The sequence below is a fragment of the Cnephaeus nilssonii genome (assembly GCF_951640355.1).
Source record: "Cnephaeus nilssonii genome assembly, chromosome: 5".
Taxonomy (NCBI): domain Eukaryota; kingdom Metazoa; phylum Chordata; class Mammalia; order Chiroptera; family Vespertilionidae; genus Cnephaeus; species Cnephaeus nilssonii.
The window spans coordinates 35,060,599-35,075,481 of NC_137076.1; the positions used below are offsets into that span (position 1 = coordinate 35,060,599).

Consider the following 14,883-nt stretch of genomic DNA (forward strand, 5'->3'; position numbering starts at 1 on the left):
GGATGTTCTGTTGAGGACGCAGATGAGGTGTTATTCAGGACAGGTGAGGACAGCACCGTCCATGGCCACACAACAGGCTGGCCTAACCCTGATAGTGGACACGTGGGCGCTGAGGAGTGGCTGCAGGGAGGGGCCATGGAGAGGCGAGAGTAGCTGGAGGTGTAGTAAAAAGAGGCCACACCTGGGTCACATAATCTTGTTTTGAGCTTCGCAACTTTACTTGTGAGCATAGCTATCCCTTTTCTGCAGATGAGAAAGTGGAGGGTACACACAAGTTCTGGAGATGACCCGCGGGCACATTAGGAACTGAAATGAGCACATGACTCACTTCCAACCATTGGGCCTGCCCAGCGGCCAGCGAGGCCGTCCTGAGGGTGCCTGGGTCCAATAAACCCGAGTCAGTGCACGGTAAGTGTGAGGTAAATGGGAAGGTCCAAATCCATGACCCAGGACCAAACCCGCTGAGGTGAGGGGAAGCCATGAGCCAGGCATTTACATCTGTGAGTCTGATCCTTTCGTCTTTAGATGTGGTCAGGGACTTACCTGGGGGTTGGGGCATCATATGGAATAAACCTGGAAAGTGGTGAGAGTGGGGATTGTTACCTGCTAGGCTGGGCTGAAGGAAGGCCAGGCCTCTGAACCCAGCCTGTGAAATCCATGTTGGCAGACTCAGGTCAGAGGCAAGTGCCACCCCTCCCCCCACTCCACATTAGTGCTGGGGAAGGCCCCCTGGGCCTCCTGAGCTCCTCCCCATCCTCGAGGTCCAGCCTGGCAGTCCCTCGCTCAGGCCTCAGGTGCACATTCACAGGGACCTCTGACGTGACAGGCTCTGTGAGAGAGGAGGCATTTGAGCCTTAAAACAGGCTGCTTAGGGCAGGGACCACAAGCAAGGTGCCCACCAAGGACTTGGTGAAGGGTAGGCCGTGCCCAGGTCGGCAGGAAAAGGATCTCAGACAAGACGATTTCAAGGACGAGGGCCCTCTGTGCAACCACGTTAGGAACAAATGGCAAGAAGAGAAGCCTGCAGCACCTGCGTTCTCAACCACCCAGCCCATTGTGACATCGCCAGCTGGGCCAGCTGGGAGAGGAGAGGCGATGGCAGGGTCTTTCCCCTCAGCCCTGGCCTCCGCCACCTCCTGGGCCAGCAGCAAAGCCAAGGGCCATGCTCCTGTTATCAGTTTTGCTGCTCATGTCCCAAGCCAGGGGCGCACATCTCGGTATGTTGACTCCTCCCGCGCCCCCCCCCCCCACCCCCCATGGCCAGAGCAGCTCTCCCAGGCCGGGCGGGGCTTGATAGTGGCCCTGCTCATGTCCCCTTCTCCCAGTCAGTGGTGAGCATTGGGGGCAGCGGAGGGAGTTGGTGAGTTGAGCTCATTGATTAATTAATTGACTATAACAAATACTAATGGAGTGGCTCTTCTCCTGGGAGCTGGGCTGGGACTCTCTCTCCAGAGACAGATCTCTTTTCTCTGCACAGGCAGCTGCAGCCTGTGCTCTCAGCCTCCCAGGAAACACAATGTTCTAGAACAGTTCAGGGCTTCTGGAAGGTTCAGGCCCTGTCTGGGACCACTCTGGTTTCCCACATGAATTAGTTCCCTAGGGCTGCTGGAACCAACCACCACAAACTTAGTGGCTTCAACAACACACATTTCTTATCTTACTTAGTTCTGTTGAATGCAGATCGGACACAGGTCTCCCTGGGCTAAGATCAAGGTGTCAGCTGGACTGCATTCCCTTCCGAGGCTCTCAGGAGAACCTTTGCCCTTTCTAGCTTTTGAAGGTCATCCCCATCCCTCAGCTTGGGGCCCCTTCTTCCATCTTCCAAGCCAGCAACACGGCAGTTCTGTGCCTTTCTTCCCTAGTCACATCTTTCTTCTTCTTCTGCCTGGTCCACTACCGTTAAGGACCCTTGGGATTCACTGGGCCCACTCAGATTATCCAGGACAATCTCCCCAGTTTGTTTTTATTTTAAATATATTTTTATTGATTTCAGAGAGTAAGGGAGAGAGAGAGAGATAGAAACATCAATGATGAAAGAGAATCATTGATCAACTTCCTCCTGCATGCCCCCTACTGGGGATCAAACCCGCCACCTGGGCATGTGTCCTGATAGAGAATTGAACTGTGACCTCCTGGTTCATAGGTCGATGCTCAAACACTGAGCCACGCCTGCCAATCCAATCTCCCCATTTTAAAATCAGCTGATTAGCAACTTTAATTCCTTCTCCAAAATCCCCTTTGCCTTATAAGGCACTATCCACCAGGACATGGTCCATTAGGACATGGACATTTTTTGGGGACGGAAGTGTTATTCTGCCTGCCACTCCATAGTTGGTGTTGGACAAATCTTTTCCTCTGATTTCTCTTGGGTGAGAGCAGAGACAAGCTCGGTGAAAACTCTCCTGAGATCACAATGCTGGAGGGGGCAGAGCCAACACTTCTGACCCGAGTCCCAGACGCTGGCTATGAACATAAAGCATCCGCTGGCTTACTCGTGTACCTGGGTGCTTCCCTGAGCCAGCCTTAGATTCCTCATGTCTAGAATGAGCATAATGGTAGCTACCTAGAGGCCTCCTATAGATATTGATTGAGTGGTTTCATCTTTTCCCTTCCCTCCTCTTCCATGCCACCAGCATGCGGCAAAAGACCCATTTTTGAGGGAGGATCTCAGCATTCCAGAATCATAGAGGGGATGGAGGCTGAGGAGGGTGAGTTTCCATGGATGGTGAGTATTCAGACAGGAAATGAACATTTCTGTGGCGGCACGATCATCAACAATTGGTGGATTGTCACTGCAGCTCACTGCTTATCTAATGAGGAAGTAAAGTAAGTATCAAGAGCCCATCCCGGTTGCTTCTGACACTGTCCACCCCCGGAGCATCCCCACACTCAGGCAGGCCTGATCGCTAAGGGGAGGCCCAGGGCCTGTCAGTCCCAAGTCAGACAGGATGGCCCTGGGGCTGAGGAGGCGGTGAACTTCTGCTGTGCCCACCTCGCGGTCACCTAGGGCCAGTAACTAGGGCTTCCCTGCGATCACACACTCCAGGAGCATCTGGCCTGGCAGAGTTAAAGGACTTGATCCGTTTACCTCTCCTAGGACAAACAAATCCCTCCAGGAAGAAATTTTCCTATTTCTGAAAGCCTGGATTTCCAGGCCATCGGACACCCCCACTTCCCTGCTCCCTGTAGAGTTTTCTTTAAGCTCCCGGAGATGGGTGGCAAACGCAGCATTTACTGATTACTAATCGTGGCCCAGTGACCATGTAAGCAACTTCCTCTATTATTTCATCGTACAACAACCCTCTGAGGCAGGTAGAATGAACAACCGTGTTTTATAGAGAAGGAAACTGAGACCCAACTGACTTTGAAGGGTAAATGGAACATCTGGGAAAGTTTCTCCGTGGCATGGCCACGTAGCTTGTTGCATCTGCCCACATGGGATACTTAAAGACTGGCTATTGGAAAGTTCCTGGCCATTCTGCCTGTAGGGAATTCCTGAATTATGACTGAAGACTCTCTGTTCAATCAGTGGCATGTCTGGATTAAACTCCATTCAGGGGGCTCCAAGTTGCTGCAGGCGAATCTATGTAATCCTACCTTACCTCTCTGTGGGCTGGTTTGATTTGTGCCAGGTAGTGGGCTCTTTGGAGCAGCCAAAGCTAAGCTCTGCCTTGGCCCCATTAGGAGGGACTGTGCTGGGCACCATGTTGCTGTGGTCTGCCCACAAAGACTGCTTCGCCCTCCTTCTTTACCTTTTTAGAATTATCACATCTTTTTAGCAACAGCCCTGGTAGAACAAGTTGTAAAGGCCCCTAGAAATATATGGGATGTAGGTTTTGGGGGCACAGCAAATTCTGGGTGCTTTGTGACTTTCCTTCCCCTCTACCTGCCCTCTCCGGTTCTGTGCCGCCCAGTCCCATAGACCTGAGCGTTGTGCTGGGAACCAACGACTTGCAGAGCCCCTCCCTGGAAGTGAAGGGGGTCACCAGCATAGTGATTCACAAGGACTTCGAAAGGTCCACCATGGACAACGACATCGCCCTGCTGCTGTTGAACACAGACATCAGGTTCAGCGGCCTGAAGGAACCCATCTGCATGCCCAGGCAGCCCGGCCCCGCCAAGTGGAACAAATGCTGGGTGGCAGGATGGGGGCAGACCAAAGCTGGTACGTGACTTCGCAGTAGCTTCCGAGAGCTGTTGGGGGAGGCACCAATCACAGGCATCTGGAGATGGGCCACTCAATCTAAAGGAGGCAGGGGGGAGGGTGGAAGGAGAGAGGGCTGAGGGGCAGGGGCGAGAAAAGAACTTGCATTGGAGCAAATTCCTGGCCAGCAGAGGCTCCCAGAGGCCCAGTCTCCGCCTCTGAGGGCCAAGGAAGCATCACCCCAAGGCCCAGGCTGAGATGCCAGGTCTGAGACAGCCCCGGGTGTGGTCGTGTTCAGCCAGCACAGAGCAGTCTTGTTTGCTTGTGTGATTGAATTTAAACTCTCCAGTTTGCCAGGGGCCACTCTCCTCTTTATTCTCTCACATCTCCCTTGATTCACACACCGATGTCTCCCACCTGGTTTGTACAGGCATTCAAGATGCCTGTCCCAGCGTAGACCTTTGATGGCCCTGGAGTGTTGCCCAGCCAGTCTGAGAATCCGTTGTTACTTGTTACCTGTTGTTACACTGCTACTTGGCCAAAACAGGAGGAACTTGTCCCAGGGCGGAGAGGGATTATGAAAGCCTTGCTGGACTGTCCCCAAAGAAAACTCAACAAAAGCAAGAGCCAATAGGTAGGGGGTGGGAACAGCACAGCACTGTCTCAGGCCCGAGAGAGACTCTGGGTCCACAGGGACGCTTTGCACCGGGCTGAGGTCTGGAAAATGGTAGGAATTGCAGGAGTTCAGTAGCTAGAGAGCCACTGGCGTGTGACTGCTTCTGTGCTCCAGGCACCCCTCGAAAGTTAGAAGTGAAGGAGGAGGCCTCCAGCTTAAAAGGAGTCAATAAGGAGAAGAATTTTGAAATGTCTGTGTGGTCAGAGTTGGTGAGCTAGAAAGAAGCCGGCTGGAAAGGACCCTGGCAAGTCCCCTGTGAAGACCTGCAGCCAACCTCCCCTGCCCGGAGGACCGGAAAACTTTCCACTGGGCATGCCGGTCCACGCTCAGCAGCCCTGTGTCAGGGGAGGGCCATCCTCTCATCACCAAAAGTGGCCATGGCAGGCAGGAAGAGGAGGCAGGACTGTTCTGAGAAATGACCAATAGGCACTTCCAAGAGGTCAAGTCTGTAGGGCTGGTTGGAGTCAAGCTGGAAGTCTTCTTGGAAGCAGGGGTCTGATTTTGAATGAGAGGAGTGATTCGAGTAGGTGGGGAATTGTGGGAAAACCTGGGGTGGTGGAGTGAGTGAGCTGCGAGGGATTGAGGGAAGGAAGTAGCGAGGGGGAGGGGGAAAAGTGAGGATGTGGAGGAAGGTGGAGGAAGGTGGAGGGCAGCTGGTGGGCTGCAGGGATGCGCAGGGTGGTCGAGGGCAGGTCACTTGCATTACTGACACACACACAGACTGCTGTTCATCGCCTTTCCTGACATGCTTTCTCTGTGGGCCAGGTGACAAACACTCTGAGTCCACTGACCTGATGAAAGTGCCAATGGTCATCATGGATCGGAGGGAATGTACAAAGGTGTTTCCAAAGCTTACCAAAAACATGCTGTGCGCTGGGTATGCGAATAAGAGCTACGATTCCTGCCAGGTAACTAGGAGTGTCCCCTCCCTGCCTCTCCAGGTCCTCATCCCCTCAGGGCTGCGGGCAAGGGTGTCCTCTCTCCACTGGGAATAAACAGCGAGTCTGGGAAATGTGTGGGAATCAGGGCGTGGCCCTGGGAATGGGGACATGGATTGGGAAATACTCATTGTGAGGTTCTTAGAGTGATACCAAAAACACAGCTCGAAAGAGGAAAAATTGATAGACTGGACCCATCAAAATCAAAGATTTTTCTCTGTGAAAGACCCTATCAAGAGGACAAAAAGACAAGCTACGGATTGGGAGATAATATCCCACAAAGGAATTATACTTAGGATAGATAATGAACTTTCAAACTCGACAGTAGAAAAACAAACCATGCAATTAGAAAATGGGCAAAAGACATGAACAGACATTGCACTGAGGAGGATAACTGGATGGTAAATAGGAACATGAAAAGATGTTCAGTGTCATTGGCCATGAAGCCAAAGCAAATTCAACCCACAATGAGACCTCACTACATGCCTCTTAGAGTGGATAAAATAAAATAAAAATAATAGTGACAACGCCAAATGCTGACAAGAATGCTGAGAAACTGGACACATTGCTGGTGGAACTTGAAAATAGCCCAACCACTCTGGAAAACAGTTTGCCAGTTTCTTAAAAAGCAGCATATGCTCTGGCCACATAACCTAGCAAATGCTACTCTCAGGTATTCATTTCAGAGAAATGAAGGCTTGTGTTCACACCAAAACCTGTACAGGAGGCTCTATAGCAGCTGTATTCCTAATAGCCAAACATGGGAAACAGCGCCCTTTGAGACGGGGATGGTTAAATAAACGGTGGTACATCTATACCATGCAATACCACTCAGCTATGATAGAAACAACTATTGATTCATGCAACAACGTGGCGGGGTTTCCAGAGGCTTATACAGTGTGAAATAAGCCAGCCCCCAAAGGTCCCGCACTGCATGATGCCAGCTACATAACATTCTTGAAATGACAAAAATCATAGAATTAGAGACAGGTTGTTGGTTGCCGCAGAGGTCCAAGGAGGAGCTGGGGGTGGGAGGGAGGTGGATGTAGCCTAACAGGGGCACCATGAGGGAGTCCTGTGGCGAGGAAAGTGTTCTCAATTTGACTGTATCAGTGCCAGTATCCTGGTTGTGACTATTATACTGCAGTTTTGCAAGATGTTGTTCTTAGGGGAAACATGAAAAGGGTACATGGAATCTCTCTGTATCATTTCTTACAAGTGCATATCTCTCTATATAAAACCCTAATATGCAAATAGACCGAACCACCGAACAACCGGTAGCTATGATGTGCGCTGACCACCAGGGGTCGCACGTGGAACATGGTGAGCTTTGGCAGCAGGCTGCAGAGCACTTAATATGGCGGGCATTGGCCATGGTGACAGGATGGTGGAGCAGGTGAGCGGAGGCACCAGACCAAGGCGGGGTGCCAGTCGCTGTCATTGGGGTGAGCCTCTGGTGGTTACTGAAAATTCTTTGCTCCTGCACGCCGTGGTCCCACCTGGCACTTGCACCTGCTGCCAGCACTGACTCCGCTTGAACTGCTGCTGGCGCTGGCCCCAATGGTTCTGCGCCGTCGTTGGTGCCAGCAGGGCCTGTGCCGTCAGCGCATGGGAGCAGCGGAGGTGGGAGCGGGGCTGCTGGCAGACAGGAGACTGGAGGCCATGGCGAGAGGGGCCGGGCGGAGGCATGGAAGATGGGCTGAGACCCATCCCTGTGCCCACCACAACCTCGTGGCCCACAGTTCCTTTCAAGGTGCACAAATTTGTGCACTGGGCCCTTAGTGAATCTATAATTGTATCTAAAATTAAAAAAACAGCTCAGCTTGCATGGCTCAGTGGTTGAGTGTCAACCTATGAACCTAGAGGTCACAGGTTCGATTCCCAGTCAGGGCACATGCCCAGTTTGTGGGCTCAATCCCCAGTAGAGGGCATGCAGGAGGCAGCCGATCAATGATTCTCTCTCATCATTGATGTTTCTCTCTCTCCCTCTCCCTTTCTGTCTGAAAAAAATAAACTCAATAAAAAAATTTAAAAAAAAATTAAAAAATAGCCCTTGCCAGCATGCTCAGTGGTTAGAGCATCGGCTCTTGCACCGAATGGGTTGGTCGAGGGGTTGAGGATTTGATTCCCGGTCAAGGGCTTGTACCTGGCTTGCAGGTTCAATCCCCGCTTGGCCCTGGTCAAGCACAAGCAGGAAGCATCCAATCAGTGTGTCTCTCTCACATCGATGTTTCTCTCTCTCTCCCTCCCTCCCTTCCTTTCACTCTCTATAAAAATTAATGGAAAAAATACCATCCAGTGAGAATTAACAACAACAAAAAACAAAACAAATAAAAACAAAGAGAAGACAAAGGTTCCCAGACACAGTAGTTAAAGGAAGATCTGGGATCACAGCCGTGCCATAGACCTAAGGGAGCAACCAGATCAAGCTGGAGCCGGAGACAAAAGGCTCCAAATAGCAATAGAAGGGGGGTGGGGGGTGGGGACAGCAGTCAACAGAGAGTGTGAGTAGAAAGAGAGCAAATCAGAGGCTTGAAATGGCATCATGTGTTCAGGGAAGTTCCAGTGTTTCAGAAGCCAGAGGTGACAAGAGCTGAGTGTGGGCAGGGGAGCGCACAGTAAGGGAGGTTGTGCCATGCGTGGGAGACTACTGCTATCCCCGGCTGCGCTCCTATGCTCACACAAGAATATAAGAAGCAGGCCCCCCATACTCCCACTCTCTTTCCAATCTCTTTGATTCAACCCCATCCCCTATTCCAGTGGTCGGCAAACCATGGCTCTCGAGCCACATGCGGCTCTTTGGCCCCTTGAGTGTGGCTCTTCCACAAAATACCATGTGCGGGCGCACACGTACAGTGCGATTGAAACTTCGTGGCCCATGCGCAGAAGTCGGTTTTCGGCCTGGGCGAGTCTATTTTGAAGAAGTGGTTTTAACATCGAGCCACACTCAAGGGGCCAAAGAGCCACATGTGGCTCGTCAGCCGCGGTTTGCTGACCTCTGCCCTATTCCAATGGCCCAACCAACTGTGGCCACATCTGAAATCATCAAGTGCCATCTCCGGTGACGTTTTCTGCAGCCTCTGCTGCGGTAGCTGGATATACATCCGGGGCTGGATATACAATCTCTTGCAACAAAAAGTGCACTTTAATGAGAGCTTCAAAAATTAATCTTCTATTAGTTAAGTGTTCTGTAAATAAATGTGCTGTTATCGTTTTAAGCCCCCCCCCCCTTTTTTTTAGTTGTGAAATGAAAAGCTTTGCCCTCTGTTTAGAAAGCTTTCTATTGTCGACAATAAGCTGACAGTGATCCAGTCAAGGAAATTTTTCTGAAATTATACAACATTATCGTCACTTTAAAACAAAGAAACCATTTAAAAATAATTGCCCTTAAAAATAAAATCACACTTTTAAATTTAGCAAACTTTTAAATGTAATCACATAATTAAGGGAAATGATCATTTTAGGATGATAGCATTTAAATATGTTCAAAATAATGGCAGTAAAATTATGCTATGCTTAAAATACAAATTAGCAGTAAATGCTAAAATTAAAAACAATTGGATTTTTTTGGTTTACTTTTCCCAGAACTTTTCTTCTTTGTAATCTCCTGGTTAAGGTTATAATGTGAGGGAAAAAGTTCAATTAAAAAAATAACCATTTTTAAGTGTCATAGTCAAGCAAAATATAACATCACACATATACTGGCTAGTAACAATACTTTGTGAGTGATTTACAGATTTTTAAAAGTTTCATCTGCTGACAATCTTAGGAAGTAGTTGGTATTATCCCTATTTTAAAGACATGGAAACTGAGGCTTTAAAAAGTTACTTGCCCTAGGACAGTTCTCTCCTTGTTATGTAAGGAAATAAATAATCAAGGCAACCTATTAATAAAATTTTTATAACATAGATGCCTTCATAAAATTGAAGGAAATTACAAAAACATCATTTATGGGAGGAGCTATTTGAGTAGAGATCCTGTTGATTTGGTTCTTGCCCCATGACTTTGAAACAGAACTAGCACCAAAAAAACATATGCCCACAAAAAAATAGAAAAGTAGTAGAGCAACGCTTTGTATGGAAAGAGGAATTTTGGTTTTGGCCAAAGCTTACTATGTCCTTGAACTCCAACCTCTCTGTAATTCTGCTCTATTTAACCCTCTATTTGGTGATACACCGCCAACCCAACCTCCACTTGAAAACACTTTATTATCTTCTGCACTTTATCTCTCTAAGCACACTCCATGACCTGGGAACTAGTCCCCACCATCTATGTCCAATGTCACCAGTCATCAGATCATGAGGATTTTAATTCATTCCTCCCCATCCTGACCTTCAGATCCTCATCATTTCAGTTCGTCTTAACCACATCAATGTTTCTCTCTCTCCCTTCCTCCCTCCCTCCCTTTCACTCTCTGTAAAAATTAATGGAAAAAAATATCATCCAGTGAGAATTAACAACAACAAAAAACAAAACAAATAAAAACAAAGAGAAGACAAAGGTTCCCAGACACAGTAGTTAAAGGAAGATCTGGGATCACAGCCATGCCATAGACCTAAGGGAGCAACCAGATCAAGCTGGAGCAGGAGACAAAGGGCTCCAAATAGCAACAGAAGGGGGCCGGCAGGGGGGGGGGGGGCGGGCAGCAGTCCCTCTAACCTCTGTCTGGCTCCTCTCTACACTGTCCCACACACTCTGTCAAATTCCTAATCATCCTTCAAACAAAGTGTCTTGAAGTCTCTTCTGACAGAACTTTCCCTCAACAGAATCAGTTCCTCCCCCTCTGCACTGCCTCTAGATTTGTTCATACTTCTTCTGCCTCATCAAACACAGTTAATCCTACTTGTTTATATTATCTCCCCCACTACAGCATAAGGTCTTGTATCCCAATTGCCTAACAATTAGTTTTTCCTCAATGAAAATTTGTGAAATGGGAATGATCAAACCTCTTTCAACATTCCATTTTCTTATTAGAAAACAAGAATCAAAATACCTACCTCACAGAGATATGAGGTGGTGGGATTGATGAGAAAAAAGAAAGTTAAGGGGCTAACACAATGCTTCGCACATGTCCAGGAAATGTTAGTCCTCCTCCCCCTCCCCCTGCCAGAGTCCAATCATTCTAGTCACCTGTTTATGATCATGGAAGAGGAGGCCATCTCTCCGCTTCTCTCGGCCTGTGCATATTTCCTCCGTCTGCTAGCTCCCATCTGCAGCTGGAGTTATTTTTCACCAGGCCCTTCTTCCTCTTCCTCTTCCTCTTCCTCTTCCTCTTCCTCTTCCTCTTCCTCTTCCTCTTCCTCTTCCTCTTTCTCTCCCTCCTCCTCCTCGATATTCAGTCCTACCCCATCCACTGCCCACACTCTACAACCCACAGTTCCCAGAGTCAGCCTGACAGCAACACACTCCCCCGGGGGCCTGGGATTGAGGTGGGCAGTGGGCAGTAATGACAGATTTCCTTTGACAGCCTGGAGGAGGGGAGGCCAATGGGTCCTCTTCCATCCATGAAAGTTACTGCACAAATGGGCAGTTTAGAATGAGACTTGCTACTGAACTGTGTTCTCTGCCCACAGGGTGACAGTGGAGGGCCTCTGGTCTGCACCACAGAATCGGACAGGAAGTGGTACCAGGTGGGCATCATCAGCTGGGGAAGGAGCTGTGGACGGACGAACATTCCAGGAATTTACACCTTGTTAGATAATTATGGCCCCTGGATCAAGAAGGTGACGGAGGTGGAGGGGAGGTCCTATGACCCTGAGAAAATGAGAACTGAGAAGGTGAGAGCTCCTTCCTCAGAGACACGGATGAGATCCAAGGCCTCAGAATTCCCAGAGCCAGGTGGCCCCAGACTCTGGCTCCTGCTCTGCCTTCTGTCCTACATGCTGTTCTAGGCCATTTTCTCCTGGTGATAAAACAAGTGCTATTCCGTAACTAAGGAGGGTGTCTGAGAATGTGTTTGAATGATTGTAGCCACGTGGCTACATTGGGGAGAAGCGGGTAGTGAGGTGGAGAGAACAGATGTTGACAGGGACTGTTTCTCAAAAATGGCTTCCAAGTGGAGGCCACAATGACTCCAGTCCCTCCAGTTTGCATCCTACCAGCTAAGCAGCCTCAGTGGAAATAGCACCTTATTCCTGACAATCCAGTAAGTCTGTGGTCTAACTCTTGTGACTCAGAAGCCCCACAAATGACCTGAAAGCTTCTACATCTGCCTGGAAGGGGACTCCTATCTCCTGTAGCCACAGGGCTGTGATGGCTAAAAATCAAACTCACAACCTCATCCTGCGACTTGCAGGGTGTCTACTGTTAAAGGCATTGATTGAGAAGGAATGTGATCCTGAACATTTGAATAGGGGTGTGTGAGAAGACCCTGATGGAATTGGGACATTGGGTCCCCGAGTTCTGATGAGTTTTCTTTGCCAGTGGCCACAGTCTTCCCCCACCCCCCCACCCCCGCCCCTCAGAAAGAGGGACCTCTTTGCTCACCCCAGGGTGTTAACCCTGCATTGCTGAGGAAAGGGTCATGGCCTTCCCTGAGGCGGCTGTCAAGCAAGACAATGCTGATTCTCCTCTGGACCCCACTCCACCACCCTCTCTGCTTCTATAACTAGACTCAAGTCCCGGCAGACTCCTACAGGTGAAGTACAAAGCGTGACCCATGAGGAGGGACACGCACCCCAAAAGAACCTCTTGAGTTTCCTAATTCGTAGCGATAGAAATCTGGGCAATGTGTGGGAATGGATATTGAGGGTGGGGTAATGGTGGCAGGAACATACGTTTGCATCAGGTAAGTTGATTGATATGTGTTCACGAAGCAGGGATTCTGCATCTAATGTTACATCTGCATCTACTGTTCCCAGAGTCAGGAAGGGTTCTACCAGTCTGTGTGGCTGAAGCATGCACTAAAAGGATACCCACCGAGCGTGGGTTAGAAAGGCTGGGCCTGCCTTGGTGTAATGCAGAGGGGGATGGGAATGTTGGCGTGGATTTGTCATTGAGACCTACTCGCCCACCCTGGGAAAAGACATAATTTTGCGAGTGAGCCCAGCATCCTAGAAGAGCTCTGTGGTTGCTCTTCCCTGCAGGCCAGACCTCACAGGGGTACCTGCAGCCACTGAATTGGGAAACCTGAATGCAATGGGGGTAACTGGATCCCCGGAATGGCAGGGGAAAATGGGGGCACTCAATCGACAAAGGCAAGGTGGGTGTGGTTACTGAATAAAAAGAGTCAAAGCAGCAATTAGAATAGTCCTATATGCACAGAGCCGTGATGTTAGCTCACTGATCATGGTGTTCTGTGTAAGCAGAAAAATTCTAGGTCAAATGAATAAAGTCTAATCTGAATCATAAAAACAGAGAGTCATGGCCTCTCAATCAGGTCTCAGACTTGAGCCAGTTTACAGCCCAACGCCCCTTGAATGAAGGGGAGGCTGGGTCCCCGGATGAGGGACTCCCATGCACTACCAAATGTTTACACACTGATCTTTCTCCCAGCCTTCTCCAAAGGGACCACGGCCTTTCTCCAGGGTAACTGCACTGGGAAAAAGGAGATAATCAGGCCTTTGGGGGACCACTGCACACTGGCTCTGACCCGACAGATTCCAGGGGACCCAGTGTCCCTGTGGCCCACCAGTCAGAGAAGAGGCTTGGGGAGGTCAGGTGAGCAAGTCCATCTCACCATGGGCCCAGGGAGTCCCCAGATCCATCCCATGGTCACTCCCCAGTTCTGGGATATGTGATTATGATAGACACACTGAGCAGCTGGCAGCATCCCCACACTGGTCCCTGGCCTGGGAGTGAGGGATATTATGTGGGAAAGGCCACGTGGAAGCCACCAGAACTGCCCCTACCTGGAAAATAGTGAACAAAGTAACACCACGCTCCTGGAAGGATTGCAGAGATGAGTGCCACCGTGAGGGCCTACAGGATGTAGGGTTAGTGACTCCCCCACACCCCCACCCATCCTTCCTATCTGGCCTGGGCAGAGAGTGCTAGGTCTCTGAGAGGACAGAGGATTATTGTAAACTTAACCAGGCGGTGACTCCAATTGCTGCTGCTGTGCCATGTGTGGTTTCATGGCTTGAGAAAATTACCACATGTCCTAGTATTTGATGTGTAGCTATTGATCTGGAAAGTGCCTTGTTCTCCATCCCTGTGCATAAGATTCACCAGAAGCAATCATCTTTCAGCCAGCAAGACCAGCATCACACCGTCAGTGTTCTACCTCATGGCCATATCAACCCTCCAGACCTGTGTCAGAATTTAGTTTTCAGGGCTCTTAATCACAAGACCCCTTTCCCTTCACAAGATACCACACTGGTCCATTGCATTGACGACACTGTGCTGACTGGACCAAGTAAGCAACTACTCTAGACTTATTGGTAAGACATGTACATGCCAAGGGATGGGAAACAAATATGAAAAATTTCAGGGTCCTTCTACCCTTGGTGAAATTTCTAGGTCACCCCACCAGGTAAGGAACCATGACCAGCTGAGGTGCTTGCTGAGGGCAAAGAAAATGCAGAATAGGTATTGGAAAAGGTAGTTATAAATACCAGCTATGACCATGTGACCAGTTACAGTAACGGACTATAATTGTCATGAGTATTTTTCTCTTATTTTGTTATGCATGTTTGTGTATGTATATATTAATCAAATATCTTTTTCTTTCTTCTTATCATGTAACATAAGGTATGTTGACTTTACATCATAGTTTTGTGTGTGTGTGTGTGTGTGTGTGTGTGTGTGTGTGTGTGTGTTTGTTAATCCTCACCTGGTGATATTTTTCCACTGACTTTTAGAGAAAGTGGAAGGAAGTGGGGAGAGACAGAGAGAGAAACATCAATGTGAGGGAGACATATTGATTGGTTGCCTCCCACACAAGCTCCAATTAGGGCTGGGCATTGAGCCTGCAACCGAGGTCCATGTCCTTGACTGAAATAGAACCTGGGATCCTTCAGTCCGAGGGCCGATGCTCTATCTACTGAGCCAAATCGGCTAGGGCTATGTCATAGTTTATGGGACTTTATATGGAATAGTACTTAAGTTACAGGATATCAAGAAGACTAAACATCTGTTGAGGACTGCCTCCTCTTCTGGAGGAAGGATTAGTGCATTTTCAGTGA

General features: G+C 49.2%; 1 protein-coding gene across 1 annotated transcript; it reads left to right on the top strand.

Annotated features, from left to right (window-relative positions):
- Window positions 1-1,162: 1,162 nt before the first annotated feature.
- Window positions 1,163-11,649, top strand: PRSS55 (serine protease 55; the record flags this gene model as incomplete). The annotated part of the gene is given in 6 exon segments (XM_079773279.1): window positions 1,163-1,230; window positions 1,232-1,278; window positions 2,634-2,826; window positions 3,915-4,165; window positions 5,586-5,728; window positions 11,332-11,649. Coding segments are annotated over 6 exon segments (1,020 nt in total).
- Window positions 11,650-14,883: the final 3,234 nt, after the last annotated feature.